The 19,225-nt window shown below is 44.3% G+C and overlaps 1 protein-coding gene across 1 annotated transcript in view; it reads right to left on the bottom strand.

The window, feature by feature from the left end:
- Positions 1-736: 736 nt before the first annotated feature.
- pde1cb (phosphodiesterase 1C, calmodulin-dependent b) overlaps positions 737-19,225 on the bottom strand; it is a 581,476-nt gene continuing 562,987 nt past the window's right edge. The window contains exons 11-15 of the mRNA XM_041189245.1: positions 17,576-17,696; positions 16,301-16,382; positions 9,728-9,848; positions 3,479-3,654; positions 737-1,011 (exon numbers count right to left, since the gene is read on the bottom strand). Of these exons, the coding sequence (XP_041045179.1) occupies positions 737-1,011; positions 3,479-3,654; positions 9,728-9,848; positions 16,301-16,382; positions 17,576-17,696 (775 nt within the window). The remainder of the gene's footprint in view (positions 1,012-3,478; positions 3,655-9,727; positions 9,849-16,300; positions 16,383-17,575; positions 17,697-19,225) is intronic.

Genomic DNA, 19,225 nt, shown 5'->3' with positions numbered 1-19,225 from the left:
TCTCTGGATGGAATTTTATCAGTGTCTCACCATTCTCAATGGCAGCATTGGAAGTATACATCACTTCAGCTCTCTTCCTTTTTCCCATTTCCCAAATAATTAGAATTAAAATTTACAGTGCCACGGGTGCAAGGCCTTACATGCCACAAACACAAATGACTTAATCATCTCAACCTGCAATTGGGAAATCACAATTTCGCATCCCACCTAATTCACTCACTCCACATGCCACGTTTCCCATTCTTGCGGGGTCCATAAAATCCCCTCCACTACCCCCACCACCTCTATGTCTAGTTGAGCTAATCCGCCTATGCTACATCAATAAAGTATGTTCCATATAATCCCCTATCAATTGCCTTGCACTTTCTCAAAACATGTTGTGATTCAGGAAGGAAAGAGGTTGACTGAATGTTAATCTGTATTAAAATTCATCAGCCACCTCTCTGTTCATTTCAGCTGTCTGTGTCCTCCTGTGGGCTGTTATTATCATCCACATTCTTTACTAAATTTCCAGGTTGAAAATATTCCCCCTACTGTCCAGGTTATTAGTACAAACCAAAATGATCACTGGTTCTAATACCTGAAATATAGGAGTTATGCGAAAGAGCAGGGAGTGGGATTAGTTACCCATCGTTCCACAGCAGGTGCAAATATGATAGGCCGAACGATTTCCTCCTGTGTTCTAAACTTCTGTGGTAAGTGTGAGTGCCAGACTCAGAGATTTCAGCATGCAAGTTTAACAAGGCTTTGACTCACCATTCTGTATAAGCCGTGCTCTGCTTTCTGACATATTGCTGCCAGTTCCTTTCTCTGTTTTCCAATAGCTTGCATCCTTCTGAGACTTAGAAATGAAAGCAATGTTATTGGTTTGATTTACATTAGTTTCATGGCCTTTTACTTGTTCATTGTCTTTGTCCTGTTCAGCCACTTGATCTTCTTTCTTCCCTGATGCTTCCTTGGAGTCTTCTTTGGTCTTTTCTTCAGCTTCTTTTCTGGATTTTTCTTCTGTATCTAATTAAATGAACAAATTATAGTGACATCGCTGCAGCATTTGTGAACATCTAGCCTGTCAGCCGTTCCTGCAAAACTGCAATCTCCTTGGACCAGTCACTTCTAAAAATTGTTAGTTCTCAATGCATGATACTAAAATAAATCAGAATATTCTAACAATTTACTTATCAAACACTAACAACCTTTCTCTTGCCATTAAACTAGTGACTAGTGGTGTTCTGCAGGGATCAGTGCTGGGACCTGTGCTGTTATACTATACATAAATGATTTGGAGGAAAATGTAACTGGACTAATTAGTAAGTTTGCAGACAACACTAAGGTTGGAGGAGTTGCAGATAATGAAGAGGATTGTCAAAGGATATAATGGGATATAGATTGGTTAGACACTTGGGCGGAGAAATGGAAGATGGAGTTTAATCCGGACAAATGCGAGGTAAATGCATTTTGGAAGGTCTAATACAGGTAGGAATTATACAGTAAATGGCAGAACCCTTAAGTGCATCAACGGGCAGAGGGATCTGGGTGTACAAGTCCACAGGTCACTGAAAGTGGCAACACAGGTGGATAAGGTAGTCAGGAAGGCATATGGCATGCTTGTCTACATCGGCAGGGGTATTGAGTATAAAAGCTGGGAAGTCATGCTGCAGTTGTATAGAACCTTGGTTAGGCCACACTTGGAATATTACGTGCAATTCTGGTCGCCACATTACCAGAAGGATATGGAGGCATTGGAGAGGGTGCAGAGGAGGTTTACCAGGATGCTGCCTGGTCTGGAGGTTATTTATTATTATTAGCCATGAGAGGTTGGAGAAACTTGGATTGTTCTCACTAGAGCAACGGAGATTGAAGGGCGACTTGATAGAAGTTTACAAAATTACGAGTGGCATGGAGAGACTAGATAGTCAGAAGCTTTTTCCCAGGGTGGAAGAGTCAATTCCTAGAGGACATAGATTTAAGGTGAGAGGAGAATACTATAAAGGAGATATGCGGGGCAAGTTTTTTATGCAGAGGGGAGTGGGTGTCTGGAATTCACTGCCAGAGGAGGCGGTGGAAGCAGGTACGATAGTGGTGTTTAAGAGGCAGCTTGATAAATACATGAATAAGATGGGAATAGAGGGATACGGACCCCAGAAGTGCAAAATGTTTTAGTTTGACAGGCAATATGATTGGCGCAAGCTTGGAGGCCCAAAGGGCCTGTTCTGGCGCTGTTCTTTTCTTTGTTCTCTGTTCTAAATCACTACCGCTTACCCTTACTCTATACTTTTCTCCTTACTTTTCTCAGGTGGGATTCACATTAAGAAATTTGCTCTCAGTGGATTAGTTTAATAAGCTCCAAGTTTTTTGTGCACAATGATTAAGTTCAAAATGAACACTAAAGTTTGACATGGTCGCATCACAGATGGGATGGGTGGGAATTCTGCTGTGCCACTAACTAAATTCAGATGAATTACCTGCCTCAGGCATAATTATGTAATTTCCTTGGCCGCTATCATCCAGTGTTGCTGTGAAAATTATGATGAGGGATGTTTTCTTTTCATGAGCCTATCAGGTGAGATTTCATCTCATTCAAAACCCACCCTCTTGCACAGAGTTAAAAACAGGTCCATGAATTTGAATATGCTTAGGACAGGCATCCCTTCTAGCGCAAAATCCCGAAACTGGCTCACAGGAAATGGGCATATCTCCAGAGGAAAGTTTGTCCTTTCTTGTTTATAAATCAACAGGGTTTAATTGTTTGTCAAGAGTTAATTAACTTCTTGAGGACAATTTAAACCTACCTGCCGAGCAGAACCCAGATAAGTGGGCAGTTAAAACCTGCTAGCTCACATACCCACCCTGGAACTGCCAAGAGCTGATCTTCCATGATTGCAAGCAGCAAGGATATCTGCCCAAAGCCAGCAGGATCCTTTATAACTTATGCATGTCAGATCCTGGTAATGTCATCAGAACTCAAGTGCAATTTTTATTACATGGTTTGAGCAGTGAATTTCCTAGCAGGCTAACATAGTGAAGAAAGTAATCAGGGCCAGGAGAGGCCCAAATAAGTAAGCTTTCAACTTTATTTTTTTCCTTGTGGGGTTGACAGGAACAGAAATGTTCATACCAGCCCACTGGGAACAGGTTTCCCTATTAACTGCTTTAAGTTGGACAAAATCCACCCTTCCTTATAAGCAGAACTGATGTTGATTCTTGGTAAAACTTTGTGTATGTCTAGCTCTATGCACCAATTGGACAGATGGACCCTACAGTGATGGAAGAGACAACAGTTTGGGGAAATCGCTTGTGTTGTGGATCATGGACAGAACAGTTAGTTGTGACTTCTGTGGACAAAAGCAAATGTTAATAATAATAAATCAGTTTGCACCAAAGTGTCACACTTCTGCTGTATATTTTATATAATATTTTTATATAGTGAATTAAGTTTGATATGAATCACTAAGAACTTAGTACATCAACCTCTGCTGACCTTTTGCATGCAGCGCCTTCCAATTTTCACGGTTTTGTTGCAATATTTCACTCCAGATACTTTTAAACTTTTTCATATCTACCGTGAGCAGGGAAGAATTTATGGAGGAACTTCCTTCAGATAGTATAGACTTCACATTTGTCCGTTTCACATCAGTGGGCGAAATGCTGTGCAGACTAGACACAAGGAAAATGATCAGATTAATACTAGATACTGGCAAACTGAATGGTCCTGATATAAATGGTGATGTGTGGTGAGTGTGGTTATGGCAGTAAATGGCCAAAGATCCTGCAGAACTTAATGAATAGGCTGACTGGAATGTGGGATGTAAAGATAGCGACAGGAGGCGTTTGGAGACAGATCTGGGGCATCTGGAGATTGGAGAAACCCATGATCAGGGCTGGGGTTGAAAGACCATAATCAGGACTTAATTAAGGCAAAGGTCGGTGATCGAGACTGGAGGGAAAGGTCTGCTATCAGGGCTTGAGGGAGAAGACCCCAGCCCTAGACTTAGGTAGAGGGGGGGGGTGGGGGTTGTGGGGCAGAGATTCCTGTAATCCAGTCTGGGGAGGGAGGCTTGCAATCAAGAGCAGGGACCCTGAAGGATTTCTTGAATCACAGAATCACAAAATTGTTACGATGCAGAAGTAGACCAGTCGACCCACCGGCTCTCTGAATGAGCATTATGACTCGGTGCCATTCTCCTGCCGTTTCCCTGTAACCCTGCACATTGTTTAAATAGAAATGATCATCTATTGCCCTCTTGAATGCCTCGATTGAACCTGCCTCCACCACATTTCCAGGCAATGCCGAACCACTCGCTGTGCGAAAAACTTTTTCTCACGTCACATTTGCTTCTTTCGCAAATCACTTTAAATCTGTGCCCTCTCATTCTTAATCTTTTTATGAGTGGGAATAGTTTCTCCCTGACTACCCTGTCTAGATTTTGAACACTTCTATCAAATCTTCTCTTAGCCTTCTCCTCTCCAAGGAGAACAGTGCCCACTTCTCTAATTTATCTTCATAACTGAAGTTTCTCATCCCTGGAACCATTTTTGTAAACCTCTTCTGCACTCTCTCCAATGTGCTCACACACTTCCTAAAGTGGGGTGCCCAGGACTGTATACAATACTTCATATTAGTGTCCTATACAAGTTCAACATAACCTCCTTGCTCTTGTACTCTATGCCCCTATTAATAATGCTTTATTAACTGCTCTCTCCACCTCTCCTGCCACCTTTAATGAGTTATGCACATATACACCCAGGTCCCTCTGCTCCTGTCTCTCCATGTTTTTCCTACCAAAATGAATCACTTCACAACCACCAGCTGGGTCAGGGGACCAGACCCATTACGGCCCCATGGTTTGACAATGAATAGCTGTGAGTTGTCTTCCAGGCTGTATGTGATAGGTGTGGGTCCTCATGCTGGAAGACAGGAAGAGGAGGCCACCCAGCCAGACAAAAGCGGCCTAGATGGATGTCACAGTGGAAGTCAGCAGCCATGGGGTCATGTAGTGGACCTTGGCCGCTTGAGATCTGCCAAGGTGAGTGTCTAACCATTTCAGAGATGGACCTATATGGAAGGGTGAGGTTATCAAGTGGCTCAAATGTGGGCTAGCCTATAATATTGTCCAATTGTAGAAAGCCGCATGATGCAGACATGCCACTTTGCATGGCACGAAGAGTTTGGGGGTTCTGTGGGGGATGGTACTATAGCACCTATTAGCTGGCAAGGAGCATTGAGAAATGTTGGCCGCCGACAAAGTACATGTTGGCCCCATATTTGAAGGCATGATTGCAGCACCGCATAGTCATTACAATGTCCTTTCTCATTTCCAGGACAAGAGGAATGACAGGGAAAGGACCAGGACCAGTGGTGGTCAGCCCAACCTGGCCATTCTCACCCCACAAGAGAAGGTGGTCCTGGAGTTGAAGGCACATCACTGGAGCCAATCCACTGTCTCAGCTGAGGTAAGAGGAAGGCCCCAGGTGGTGAAATTCCAAGGCGAGGTTGGAAGAACACATTGGGTGGTGAGATTCCAAGGGAGAATAGCTCTCTCTTGCAAACTGTACTTAAGGGAGCAGGGATAGGGAAACTGTCTTGGAAACTGGGGAAGCTGTTGGGAAGGTGTAACTATGGAGGTTTGCACAATCTGGGGAGGACGGTCTGTCTAAATTTGAGAGTGTCTAAGGTTCAAACACTGGCTACCATCTCCTTATGGTGACAGAGTGTATTCTGAAGAAGCATATCTCTCTGAACTCACTTCTAATAATGATGATGATGCTCCTCATTCTCTTTATTTATGTTTGCCCCACAAGTCAAACATTTGCCACAAGCCCTGAGGCATCCTCGCCAATCTCTGAGGCAGAGGATGGAGCCTTAGAGAATGCAGCATCGCATCCTTACTCCACAACCAGCATCAGCACAGATACACACACCTTGCTGGGTATGTGCGAGTCAGCTCCAAGGGATCCAAACCCTGGTGAGAGCACACCACAGTTGCAAGACCAGCTGTTGGAGACTGAGATGGTGCTACCCCCTAGCACTTGGAAGAGTTCAGGGATTGACCTAGGTGCTAAGCCCCAGTCCGATGATGAGTCTCTGGAGTGGTCTGTCAGGCAGCACATGCTGGATGTACAGCACAAGGTATGTGAAACTGAGGCGGATTCCAGAGGGGTTGCGCACACGAGCACAGGCAGTGGAGGAGTCCATGCAGGCCATGAGCACTGTGATCACCTACTCAACAGAACTCATGGCTTCCTCTATTGATAGACTGGCAACTGCCATGGACAGTCAAAAACAACAGCTCAATGGTGGGACACCGGGTATGTGCTGGCCTGCACTCCATCACCTTATCTTCGAGCACTGGGCCCAGAGGTAAGATGAGAAGCCTGGAGTCACATCCAGGTCCTGGTTCCTCTCAGGACAAGCAGGGTGATCCAAATGGACCTCATGGCAGTAGATGAGGAAGTGTTATCACATCTCAAGGTGCTTCTGATGGAGGCAGCCTCTCCTCCATCCCTCTGCCATTAACACAGATGCCTTTGAATGCCATGGCAACAGGTTAGCCTCCTATCACTATGCTTGCCATGGCCTCATGTGACCAGAGGACACCCACCAAAGTCATCCTCGGCAAAGGGGCATAAGTGTCGGCACCCTGTCTCTAGCACTGCTGGCAGAGAAGGGGGAGCCCCGTGCCGGAACAGCTGGGAAATATTTAAGGAAAACCTCATTACTCACATATGGGTTCGCATTGGTGATTTTCATATGTGAATTCTGATTAATGGTATTTACTTAAATAATGAGTGGTCTTTGAACAGCTTTCTTGATGCATTATCTGTGTGTGTGATGTCATGGTTTTTATTTGGATGGACTGAACAGTGCTAAGGGAATTTGTGTTCATGTGGGTCCCTTTGTGCATGGCATTATTTTTTGACTCTACATAGACCTTAGCAGACACGGCCTCGGTGTTCATGGGAGGGAGATAACATGAGAAGGTGGCAAGGGCCAAGAAGGTTGTGTTGCAGGCACATTGCTCATGGAATTATCTCATTGTAACTGAACTTCTTGCCTCCCTGGTATCCAGACCCTCCTGTGCACACCTGGCTGGCGCGGATCACCTTCCTCTTCATCAGAGTTAACATCAGAGGATGGGGCTGTCTCTATCAAATTGTCCTCTGCCAGGGCTTCCCCTCTCTGTAGGGCCAGGTTATCCAATGCCATTTCTGGCACTCTACTGGGTGCATATTGCAGAGTGCCACCTGATCTGTTATGACCAATGGTCTACTCAATTAGGGCCCTGATGGATGAATGGGTTTCATTGTACTTCCTCACAGGCTCCATTTCTTGTCTCCTTTTCAAAAAAATGTATTTTTTCACGGGATATGAGTGTTGCAGGCAAGGCCAGCATTTGTTGCCCACCTCTAATTGCTCTTGAACTGAATGGCTTGCTGGGCTATTTCAGAGGGCAGTTAAGAGTCAACCACATTACTACGAATCTGGAGTCATATGTAGACTGGGCCAGGTAAGGATAGCAGGTTTCCTTCCCTAAAGGACATTAGTGTACCAGTTGGGTTTTTACGATAATCAATGATAGTTGTTAAGGTCACCATTACTGAGGTTAGTTTTCAATTACAAATGATATCAATTGAATCTAAATTCCACCAGCTGCCATGGTGGGATTTGAACCCATGTCCCCAAAGCATTAACCTGAGCCTCTGGCTTACTAGTCCAGTGACATTTGAACTATCCACCATCTCCCCTCATGGTGTCTTAAGCCATCTTCTTAGAGGGTATCCTCTTTCTCCTAGAAGCCTGTTATCCAAAGCTTACAACCTATTGAACATCCCTGGAAACTGGCAGTGCCTCAGTACATAGGCTGCTGCCTGTATAGCATGCACTGACCTGCATGAAGCATTGCCTGTGGTTGCTTACTAGCTGCATGTTAAGGAAATGATATCGCTTCCTGTTTACAAATGCCTCGGATGTCCAGAAGGCACTTTCATGGCCACATGCATGCAGTCTATTATGCCTTGTACCATTGGAAAACCGGCAATACTATAGAAGCCTCTGGCTCTTTTAGCCTGACTGGCATTGTCATCAGAAAATGAATGCCTGAACAAGACATCTGTCACCAACTTGATGCAATGATGCACAGCTGACTACGAGATCCCACACAGTTGAGACCTGGAAGGCCTTGTGGTGAAAAGATTCAGGGTCATGTAACTTTCAAGACCACAGGCATCAGATGTCACCCACACAATCAGACGCAATGTTGGCAGCCAGTGTGTCACAGTGAGTTACTGTGATTATCTCCCTAGACAGCCGGTGTCTTCAAATACACTGGTGTTCTATCATTTGTAAGTGTGCGAACCTTGGCTGGTGGACTCTTATTGGCTGGGTAGTGTTTTCTCATCTTTCTGCCTCGCAGTTACCGTTGCCTCCCCTCCACAGGCCCTTGCTCAGTGCCAGGTGTGCCATGTTTTTGGTTCACAGAGCATATCTATCCTTAGTCAGCTGCCCTCCTTGCACTCCTTCTCCCGCTCTCCTCCTCACTGGAGGAGGACCATCCCACAGAATGGACTATTCCCATTTTGTACATCGATGTTCACCATGCTGCAGTGCACAATTTTGTCCACTCCCTGGCTGTTACTCTTCCCTCAGGAAATGGCCTAATGGAATTTTAAACTGAAAGAGAAAATAAATGCAATGATAACATCTCCATGACCTGCTCTTGTAAAGTCAGCTACAGTCCCACTTTGCAGCTTTTGTACCTGTATTTGCAAAACTTCCCGTTGAAAAACATAACTCCCACCATTGTTTCCCCTGCACCCACTGCATTATGGTGTGGGCAACAAATTATTCAGATCAATTGCCTTGCGAGGTCAATTGGCCTTTAGTGAGTTTTCTAAAAATGTCACGCAGGCTGCCAATTTCGGTGCCCGCCTGACCTCTATATTATGGGAAACTGGCATGTTGACTTTAGGCTCACGACCAACATCATCATGCTGGATTTTTCACATGCAGTCCTGAATTAGGGATGTAGCACCCAGAACATGAAATCATTTAAGTTTACCTTGCTGATATACAACTTTCCATAGGCTTTGTCTGCCAGGAAAGTTGCCATTGCTCACCTACTTGGGTCTCAGTTTGAATTTGCAGGTTGGGGCCCTGCTGATGTGACCGGAGTCCAATCTATATATTTAAACAGGACCATACCAGCTTGAGATAGGTGCCCTTGATGCCTATAATTCAGGGTGGGAAAGGAGTGGTAAGCCTTCCCAATCCATTTTAACTGCCACCTACTCCACCCCCACCATCACACTATTGGCAAGTGTACTGCAGCTCCCAGGAAATACTGAATTAGAGAAGCACTCCTAATTGAATGCTTGTTAATGGTCCATTCTGCCAATTTCAGCAGTAATTTTGAAGGATGGCATGGAATGGAAAGCTTAAAGACCTCTCTGGCTACTGAACCACATGACCATTAATGAAAAGTAACAGCTCCTGAAATGTTGCTCAGCTATGCCCACGCTTACGTGAGCACCTGCCCTCCTCCCTCCCTCACCTTGGCAGCACTGAGCATTTCAACGCATGCCTCACGCTGGCTGGCTGTTAATTGGCCAGACAGCGTGAAATCATGGTCGGGGCCAATCGCATTCGGTGCTCCGTTCCTCAGCTGCTCCCAGGCCTGTCGATCACGCCTGCCTGCCAACCTGAAAATCTCACCCTTAGTTTCTGACTAACCTGGCTCGCCGAAATCCACCTCCGCTAGAGTGGGATGCTTCATCAACCAGGGGTGTTATAATCTTTTCAGACATGTCAGTCAGAACGGAAAATGTTGGCTCCACAATAAAATCAATAAAACCTGGAAAAAATCATGGCAATTATTTTATAAATAATAAATGCTTCTTAAATCACTGCAAAGTGATAATGTATCCGACAATGATGTATTACGTTTTAGGAATGCAAATCCCTGACTAAGTATGGCATTACTAATAATTGTTCATGATTGCCAAGGGGACAGACAATGACCCTCCCATAATCTAAAGATTCAATTATCTACAGTACAGTTTAATGTAACAAAAGATGGTATTTTACTTGACATTAAGAGAAGGAACACTTTATTTCATGGCCAGGATTTTATGGCCCCACAGTTGTGTGTCTCCCCACCGGCGGATACAGCAAGCCATTAAATCTCCATTTAGTTCGGCGGGACCGTAATATCCACTGGGCGTGAGGGGCTGTAAAATCCTGGCCCAAATCCCGTTGTGTTACTTGATGATAGGACTGTTGGAATCTCTTGTTTTAGATTCAAAACTATTATATTTTGCTTCTACTGAAGACTTGTTTCTTTTAAATGCATATCAGAGAAGTGATATCATTATACACAGAAAACATAGATTCAGTGTGAGACAGCAATCAAGTGTTCTGCTAAATTCTCGAGTGTTCAAGTGTAAAAAGATTGTAACATTAACAGTAACAGAAAAGAAAACACCTAAATCAATAAACAAGCTAGGCACCCAATCAAATCTTTGACTTTTATATCTTACTGTTGTTGTCTCCATTCAATTTGGCTGCAGCAGATTTTGCCAGAGTGGGCGGTAAAATGAATTAGCACTCTATGCTTTCAGCTAGTCAAGTCAAATTTAGAAATAACTTTCAGCTGCTGTTGCTGATTTTGCAGGGTACACAAAATCGTCAGAGGCTAAACTGACCATACTTAAGCCAGCCTGCTCCTTTTAAAGCAGAGCATTCTGGTGGCAGCAGGTGCTGGAAATGATGGCAAAAGACAGCATGAGAAGGAACACCACCGAATGATGGCACACCATTTTAAGAACTGAACTCCAGGGCTTTCCAACATTGCACTTGAGGCCTTGATTGAGCAGGTGCAGTGGAGGAGAGATGTCAGCTACTTGCAAGGAAGCAGGAGGCCCATAAGTCAAGCCATCAGAAGGAAGAAGGAGAATAGCTATGTCGGTCGATGCCAAAATAGCCCTGAGGATTGGATTTTGTGTCAAAAAAAGTTCAATGAGCTGACAAGTTGTCAAGGTCAGTAAATGCCATGTCCCACCAATATTTCAAATGCCATATGCCACCAATTACCCTACTAGGTTCATACACTACTCAGTGTACCACACCCCCTTTACTCAACTACTAGAAATCTTTATCAATCATGACTCAAACCTGACATGTCACTTCACCCTCATACACTTACTGCATTATTGCAAACCTCACATCTCACAGTTTGCTCTTGCTGGGACCCATTCAATTATGACAGGTAGGGGATGGGGTTTCGAGCAGCCATGCAGCATGCTAAACTCTGGCCATCCAAGTAGTGACAGTAGACTTAAAAATGAAGGTTCTTAATACACCCATGCTAATCCAAGTGTCTCTCTCTTTGATCCTGCAGGAGGAGAACATCAAGAGTATGGAGCCTGGTGAATGAGCTGTATGCCTCATGGCTCACAGAAAGTGGAGACAAAGGAGAAGAGACCGACTGAGGCGCCTGGCTGGGCAGAGGGAGGAGCAGCACCCTCAAGATGAAGGGTGGCTGGGGCTCCCACACACACTGCTGAAGTGCCACAGCGAGCTGTTTCTGGTCGGCACCTAGCTAGATGCAGTCTATAGGTGACGCTTGTCATTTCTATAGATGGCCAAGAATCAGTGTTGCCGAAGAGTGCACATGTCCAGGGAACTGATTGGTCACATGCTGCAGGATTTGACATTAAGGGGGCATGGAGGGCATCCACTCCCACTGGCCATGAAAGTGACTGTGGGGCTCAAATTTTAGGCCAGTGGGTCCTTTCATGTCTCCACAGGTGAATTCCGTGGGGTATCACAAGCCTCCATGCCCAAACGTATCCATGAGGTCATGGTCGTCATCATCGCAAAGACACACAACTTTGTACATTTCACCTGGGATCAGGAAAGCCAGGAAGTAAGAGCGCTGGGATCTGGCCAGATCTCAGGTTTCCCACAGATGCAGGGTGCCATCGATTGCACTCATGTGGTGCTCAGCTCTCCATGGCAACAAACAGTCAACTACATCAACCACAAGGGCTTCCACTCACTGAATGTTCAGCTGGTGTGCGACCACCACAAATGCATCATGCAGGTCTGCACACAATTCCCAGGGAATGTCCACGACTCCTACATTCTCAGTAGGTCTCAGATCTCTGAAGTCTTCCAGGGTACAGAGAGGCTGCAGAGAACAAGTGCCACCTGCAGAGAACGTGGCTGATGACACCCATGCTGCAGCCTCAGAGTGCAGCAGAGAGAAGTTACAACGAGTCTCGTGTTGGAACTCACATTCTGGTGGAGCAAACATCAGAATATTGAAAATGAGGTCCGGTGCCTGGACTTGTCTGGGGAAGTAATACTGTCCACAGAGGGTGTCACACACCATCATTGCCTGCTGTGCCCTTCACAACCTGGCATGGCAATGGGGAGAGGAGCTGGCTGAGGAGGAATGGAGGAGCTCCATGTCTCCTCCGATGAGGAGGATGTCAACAGGGATGCAGGTGAGGAGTGATAGTGAAGGCACATTGTCAGTGTGCTGGGAAGGTTGCACAAAGCACAGGGAAGAGGCCGTGGACTGAGACACCTGCCTTTATCTTGCCAGGGACCAAGGTTTCAAATCTGAATGACACAGACACTGCTCAGCAAAATAAGGAGCCATGGGCAGGGAGACATTCTCGGGAGTTTATTTTTCAAAATTGAACATTATGTACAAGTGATTAACACCCATGTCCAGGCCGGGCAACTACATCCTCTCTGCTCCGCGGCTATGTTCGTGGCCGGGTATCCCTGGAGAGGGAGCACGCGGTGTCTGCTGGCACTCTCGAGGCCTTCCGTGCTCGGTGGGCACCACGAGGACTGGGGTGTTTTATTGACCCCTTTAATCACATTTTGGTTTAAAGTTTGTAAGTTTCCTTTAAACTTTGTCCTTAATTTTACAGCTGACCTGAATTAGGGGCTGTGCTTGATTTGTCCTTCATTTTGTTAATTTAGTTTAATTGTTTTAACTCTAAAAGAGTTACATCCTCTCTGCTTCCTGACCCTGCCACTTGGTGCTTCCCACCCTGAAATCCACAGTGGAGGTGGAAGTAGCCTGCTGACTGCTACACCCTGTCTGAAATGACACTGATGGGCATCGTCCGGAGGTTCGAGATGTGAAGGGTCCTGGCCTGCTTTTGGGGTTGTGCTGGTTGGCAGTGGCATCCTCCTCAGCCTGTGGAGCTGAAGCTGCTGGGATCACAGGAAAAGGGGATTGGGATGGGGCGGACACTCCCAGAGTCACCTAAGTGGATGGCCCCAGGTTGTGTACCTGTTGGATGTCCTCCCATTGGGTGGCCCAGGGCCACTGGCTGACTCCTTGAGGATAAGGGGAAGCTGGATTAAGATCAAGCTGCCCTGCACCTCTCTTGCATTGACATTGTTGGAGGCCAACTATGGCATCAGTAATGGAGTTCAGCCCACACAGCAGTGCAGGACAAATGTCCAACAAGGTCTCCATGGTGGCCGGCATCCTACCAGTGTTGACCTCGGTGCAGCATGCCGGTGCTATCAGACTCCTCCATTATGCCTTGCAATCTTAAGAGTCCAGCAGACATCCCTTCCTGATGTTCCCCAGCTTGCCTTTGCAGCTTCAGCAACTGGGGTATGACCGAGTCCAGAGGTTTATCCTCTGACTCGGACTCAGCAGATTTCTCGTCTCCAACAGTCCTCGGAGTGCTGGAAACCTGGGAAATCCCCACCACCACCTGCTGTGGATCAGAAAGTGCAATGCGCACACCAGATTATGACCCTGAGTCCACTCTAAAGCTAGGTCCCACCGAGTTGTGTTTCTCTGAGCTGGTGGAGGATGCGGGTGAGTGCTGTGATGGGTCTTCAATTAGGGTGCTATCAGGTTCCACTTCTGGGGTGTCTTTGGGGCTTGAGTCGAGGACCTGGATCACAGACTCCCTCGGTCATTTCCCACACGCACCTGCGAAAGCAAGGAGAGATAATTAGTGCATGGCAGTGGCCTGTGAAACAGGAGACATCACACAGCATGGTTGATGCACTGCTGGATCCTCACCTGAATGAGCACCGCTGACCTCACTGTCAGCACAGGAATGTTCAGATCTTCACTGGCCAGCTGGATGACAGTATTTTCAAAGTCCATGAAGTCCAGTCAATTGTTTCCTATAATGTATAAGCAAGATACAACACACTTCTCAGGAGAATTGCAGGTGTAAATTTACATCTTCTTGATGCTCTAGTGTGCTGTTTGTATCCTGCACTCATTTCATTTCCAATTACACACATAAACCTAATGGAGAACAACAACACGGAATAATCTAAATGGCTGACGCAAGAGGTAAATCCTGAAATTTATGTGTTGGGGAGAATATAAATATCGGCAGCCCTAAATTTTGTGTAGAACCGGCCTTTGCTGGAATTCCACAAAAAAAATGTCAACTTGATTCCAGTGGGGAAGGATAAAAGGTAAATCTTCCACACGTTCCCTACATCCTAGGGTGTGGAAGAGTTTTCAGTCTCAGGAGTTGTTTTCATTATCCTATTATAAGGTCTCAAAGGAAAGCTGGTGCAAGTTCAAATAAGGTCTTAGAAAAGGCCCCAGATCTTGTTGAGGCAGCAATTTGATCTTGGAAAGGATTGATCACATTTTTTTAATGGTGTATGGTACCTTCAAAGCGGAAACACCTCTCTCCTGTTTTCTTTATTCAGCCCAAAAAGGATCCATATAACCTGACTAGCATTGACTTGTCTACAAAAATAATTTCTGAAAACATGGAAGAAATTGATTAAATATTTTATTTTTTAAGTCTTGGCATCTCAAAGCAATATTACCATAAAATTATTTTGCTTGCCTATGCATTTTAGAAGGCACTACCAACATGAAACAATTATTAATTTACTGCCTGGACTTAAGTGAGGACCTTGATTATGTAACAGTATAATTTTAAGAAATTATAGTTCACTCCAACTTCAAGGTTTTTTTTCACCCTTATTTAATTTCTTCCATGGTAACTAGCCTGTGAGGCTGCATATATGAACTGATTCCCTGTCCTTAACTATTGTGGCTGTGTTGATATTGCCAAGAAGTGCAGGAAACCGGTATATGATGACTCGTCAGTTTATTTTCAACATTTTCCGATAAGGAAATTTGAAGTCTTCAAATGTCAGGAAGTGCATGGGAATTATGAGTGTGAAGATACATGCTACAATTGGACATAGACCTCAAGAGCTCACAGTTACCAGCACACCATGTGCACATTTGAATAATAACAGCAATGCTGTTGTACGAATACTGAGGGTTGATTCCTTCAGCCAATCCTCACAGGGTGTGCACTTCAGAGCTTTGAGAGTGTACATACAAGGGTTGCCAGCCATAAAAATTAATTGTCAGAAAACTTTGGGCTGTTTTATCATGATCTATTTTCCTTCTTTTAATGTGGTGTCATGAAGTTCCCTTTTTTCTATTTTAATGGACATTCTAACTCTTTTTAAAGAAGTGGGTTAACACATCTTTTGAAGTAAGAGGGAGACAAATTTAAAGTGAGCACATTAAACATTTGTGTAAAAGTTAAAGCCCTGGGAAGCATGCCATTATCAAAAATTCTCTCGTGTTTATTTGTTAAGGAGCAGGAGTTCTTCTTTCTTAGCTTTGCATCACCACACCAACAGCTGTACTCACCAGCAATAAATTAAATGATAATTTCACTATATATACTCATGAAGAGTCAAGCTTTGAATGATACACATGTTCAAAGTATCACCCAAACTCTACGAAAACAAAATGCACAAACCTTGAACAATATGAAAGTCAACATTATAACATTTCTATTCTCCAAATAGTCATCTTCATGCTGGCTGGCAACCATGCATTATGTTTTTTTAACCCCGAAGGTGAGTTGTTTTGTTTTCTTCTTTTGGTTTTTTTTGATAATACTATAATAAATATTAGTTTCAGTTACTCCAGTAGATATTTTTCAAACATTAATATAACACACTGCAAGAACAGGAGAATTCTTGTCAGCTCTTGCTCCATTCCTCCATTACAGTGAAATTTAAATAGAATCCCAATCCATCCCAACTCCACTCCCAGCTTCTGTTCCTAATTTTGGAAGTAACCTAGTAGGATAGGTACTAGTAGAAAGGGATCTGGGTTTCCTGATTAAATGCATATTTTTCAATACAAATAGGAATTTATACATTGCATTAAGCTTTAACCTGTTCCATGTTAATTTGACCATTGGTTGTAAAATGAATAGTCTGTAATAAAGATATTCTTGTATTTGAGTGTCCTACCTATCTGGGACTGAGCCACCATGGTTGAATTCCGATCACATAGCGGAGAGAAAGGAAGTCCCAGTTCGGCCTCTTTGTCACCCTGCAATGCCAATCAGATGAAATGAAGAACTGAAATTTATCAGCTGAATGGTCTCACATCTGAATGCATAAATAAGATTTGGGCATCTCCCAAAACCATGTTTGCTAAACCTCATGCACACTAACCTGCAAACATAATGGCCCAAATCTTCTGGTATCTGTATTGGCAAAATCCGGACATAAATTGGAAGATATGCATCAAGACCATTGGAAGTCCTGATGCACACACATGTGCTGAAATTGCCTGGGAAATTTAAACTTCTGATGGCTGAAGTCCACTGCTCTGGATTCTTTGTGAATGTCTCTTACAGTGAACTCAGTGTCAGAGATTTAGACCAGATAAGCTGGGCTTACCTGGATTCTTAACCAGGAAATGTTATGCTAGTTAATACCTGGTCTAACTCAAAGATTAGCCAGTCAAACTGAACTGAGCATCACAAATAACTCCCCCAATTAACCCCTGACCTGACCCACTAGCCTTCCTGACCCAACTATCCCCTCCAAACTGACCCGACTACCCCCTTGACCTGACTCAACTACCCCCACCTGACTAGCCCCCAACAAGACCAACTGACTACACCTCCAATCTATACTGACTACCTCCCTAACTTGATTTATCTCTGACCAGACCCGACTAACTCCCCACCTGACTACCCCGATCCCCCCATATGACTAACCCCAACCCGACATGATTACCCCCCCTCAACTCAACCCAGCTACCGACCATCCGATTACCACCCTCACCTGACTACCCTCCACCCAAGTACTCAGTCACCCACTCACCACTCAAGCACTCACTATTCCACTGAAAATGAAGGCCTTTAAAAACTTTCCTTAATACAGCAGCAAATGTTGTAAAAAAGGGGGCTTGACGTCTCTTCGCCCAGCACTCCTTCCTACACTCAACCATCTTCCACGGGGATGGCTACACTGTTGCAGATGTGATCAGAAGTCCCAGCTGAAAGTATGTGAAAAGGTCAATTTGAAGATCTGGGTCAATATCCCACCTAGTGCGCCAGTGCCTAACTCTCCATGGCAGGAATGTTACACCGTTCGATCCACCCAAAGTTTAGGAACAGTTAAACTAATGTCCCTAGAGTTCCCCTACAAACAATAAAATCACTCTCAGTAACATTAGAATCTAAGAGCTGGTCAGCTTAATGCTTTATAACCTCAGCTGAGTAAAGTTATTACCTGTCTGAAGAATTCCTCCAACAGTGCCATAGTCCAGCGATGATGTATTTCCCAGGCTTTAGTTGGATGGCTGATATCAGCAGTGTGCAGCAACATTGAAAGGGCCTTTGATTTGTCGATCCTGCAAGTCAACATAACGATGGTAGAAATGACCAGTTTCAGGCAATTGCAAATTAACGCAGATATGTGACATATCAGGAATTTGGTCAGTGGAAAAGATGCATGTGTCTCTGGTCTGAAATCATGCTAGAGGTCCCTTTGCACATAGCTCTGTATCAGAGCTAAATTAACCTATGATCAGCACCTTTTACTGTTACATGTGAATATTTTTTATCCTTTGCACATAAAATACTTGCATTTTACATTAAAAAACAGGTTGCAAAATTCTGATATATTTGCAAAAGTTGTCTATTGGCCAGATTTGTCTGACAAGAATAATGATGAGGCTCATGGTACTTACCACTATTCATATGCAAATAGTACAGCAACTTCATATGAGGAGCAGATGCTTTATTAAACACAAATATCGAAAAGTTGTTGTCCAAATTGCAGTGCTCCACCACTACCTTTGCAAAAACAGCATCTTGCTGTCTGCATCACCATTGAATTTTGATTGGTGTGAAAATGCTGTATTTGTACAGCAGATACAAATTAAACCTGCAGTTTGAAGGGGATAGTTGGTTCAGGGAGGCTAGTGGATCATCTCAAATTTTATTAATTGAATTTAAATTCCACCAGCTACCATTGTAGAATTTGAACGTATGTTCCCAAAGCATTAATCTGGACCTCTGAATTATTAGCCCAGTGAAACTACCACGACACTACCATTTCCCCAAATCAAGTGCAAGTACCCTTTTAATGATGTGATAATAAATAGCTACTGTCATTCAACCTCTCTGGCACTGAAAATCAACTATTCAAAATGTAACATACCATTCCTTCAGGTTCGAGAGTTTAAAAATGCCAAATGGAAAGTTTTTACTGTTATTTCCTCTCTCTCTCTCTCTCTTAGTCCAGTCTACTCTCCCTTTATTTCACTTTCTGTGCATGATTGGACATTGAATTCAGCCACTCTAATTGACATTGAATTCCCAGTCCTTCCTCAATCCTTCAATTTGATTGCTTAAAGAGCAACAGGACAGTTCATTCTAAGCCCTATTCACTCTGGTCCCACATGGCTAGTTTCCCTCATGGCAACATTATCAGCTTGCATTTTTGAAACTTTGTGGGCAAAAATGTTGTGAGCTGAAGGGTGCAAGGACGTGTATCTAATGACAGACACTGCTAAATGTCCTGCTACAGCACAATCCGGCCCATTATATATAATTTTTAAATATTAATTCATGGGACGTGGGCTTCACTGGCTGGGCCAGCATTTATTACCCATCCCTAGTTGACCTTGAGAAGGTGGTGGTGAGCTGCCTTCTTGAACTGCTGCAGTCTATGTGGTGTAGGTACACACAGTACTATTAGGAAGGGAGTTCTGGGATTTTGAACCAGCAACAGTGAAGGGACAGCGATATATTCTAAGTCAGGATGGTGAGTGACTTGGAGTGGAAAGTCCAGGTGGTGGTGTTCCCATCTATCTGCTGCCATTGTCCTTCTAGATGGTAGTGGTCATGGGTTTTGAAGGTGCTGTCGAAGGAACCT

This window comes from Carcharodon carcharias, chromosome 6, assembly GCF_017639515.1.
Source record: "Carcharodon carcharias isolate sCarCar2 chromosome 6, sCarCar2.pri, whole genome shotgun sequence".
Taxonomy (NCBI): Eukaryota; Metazoa; Chordata; class Chondrichthyes; order Lamniformes; family Lamnidae; genus Carcharodon; species Carcharodon carcharias.
Note: the sequence above shows the minus strand (reverse complement) of the source record. Positions and strands in the feature narration are given on the sequence as shown.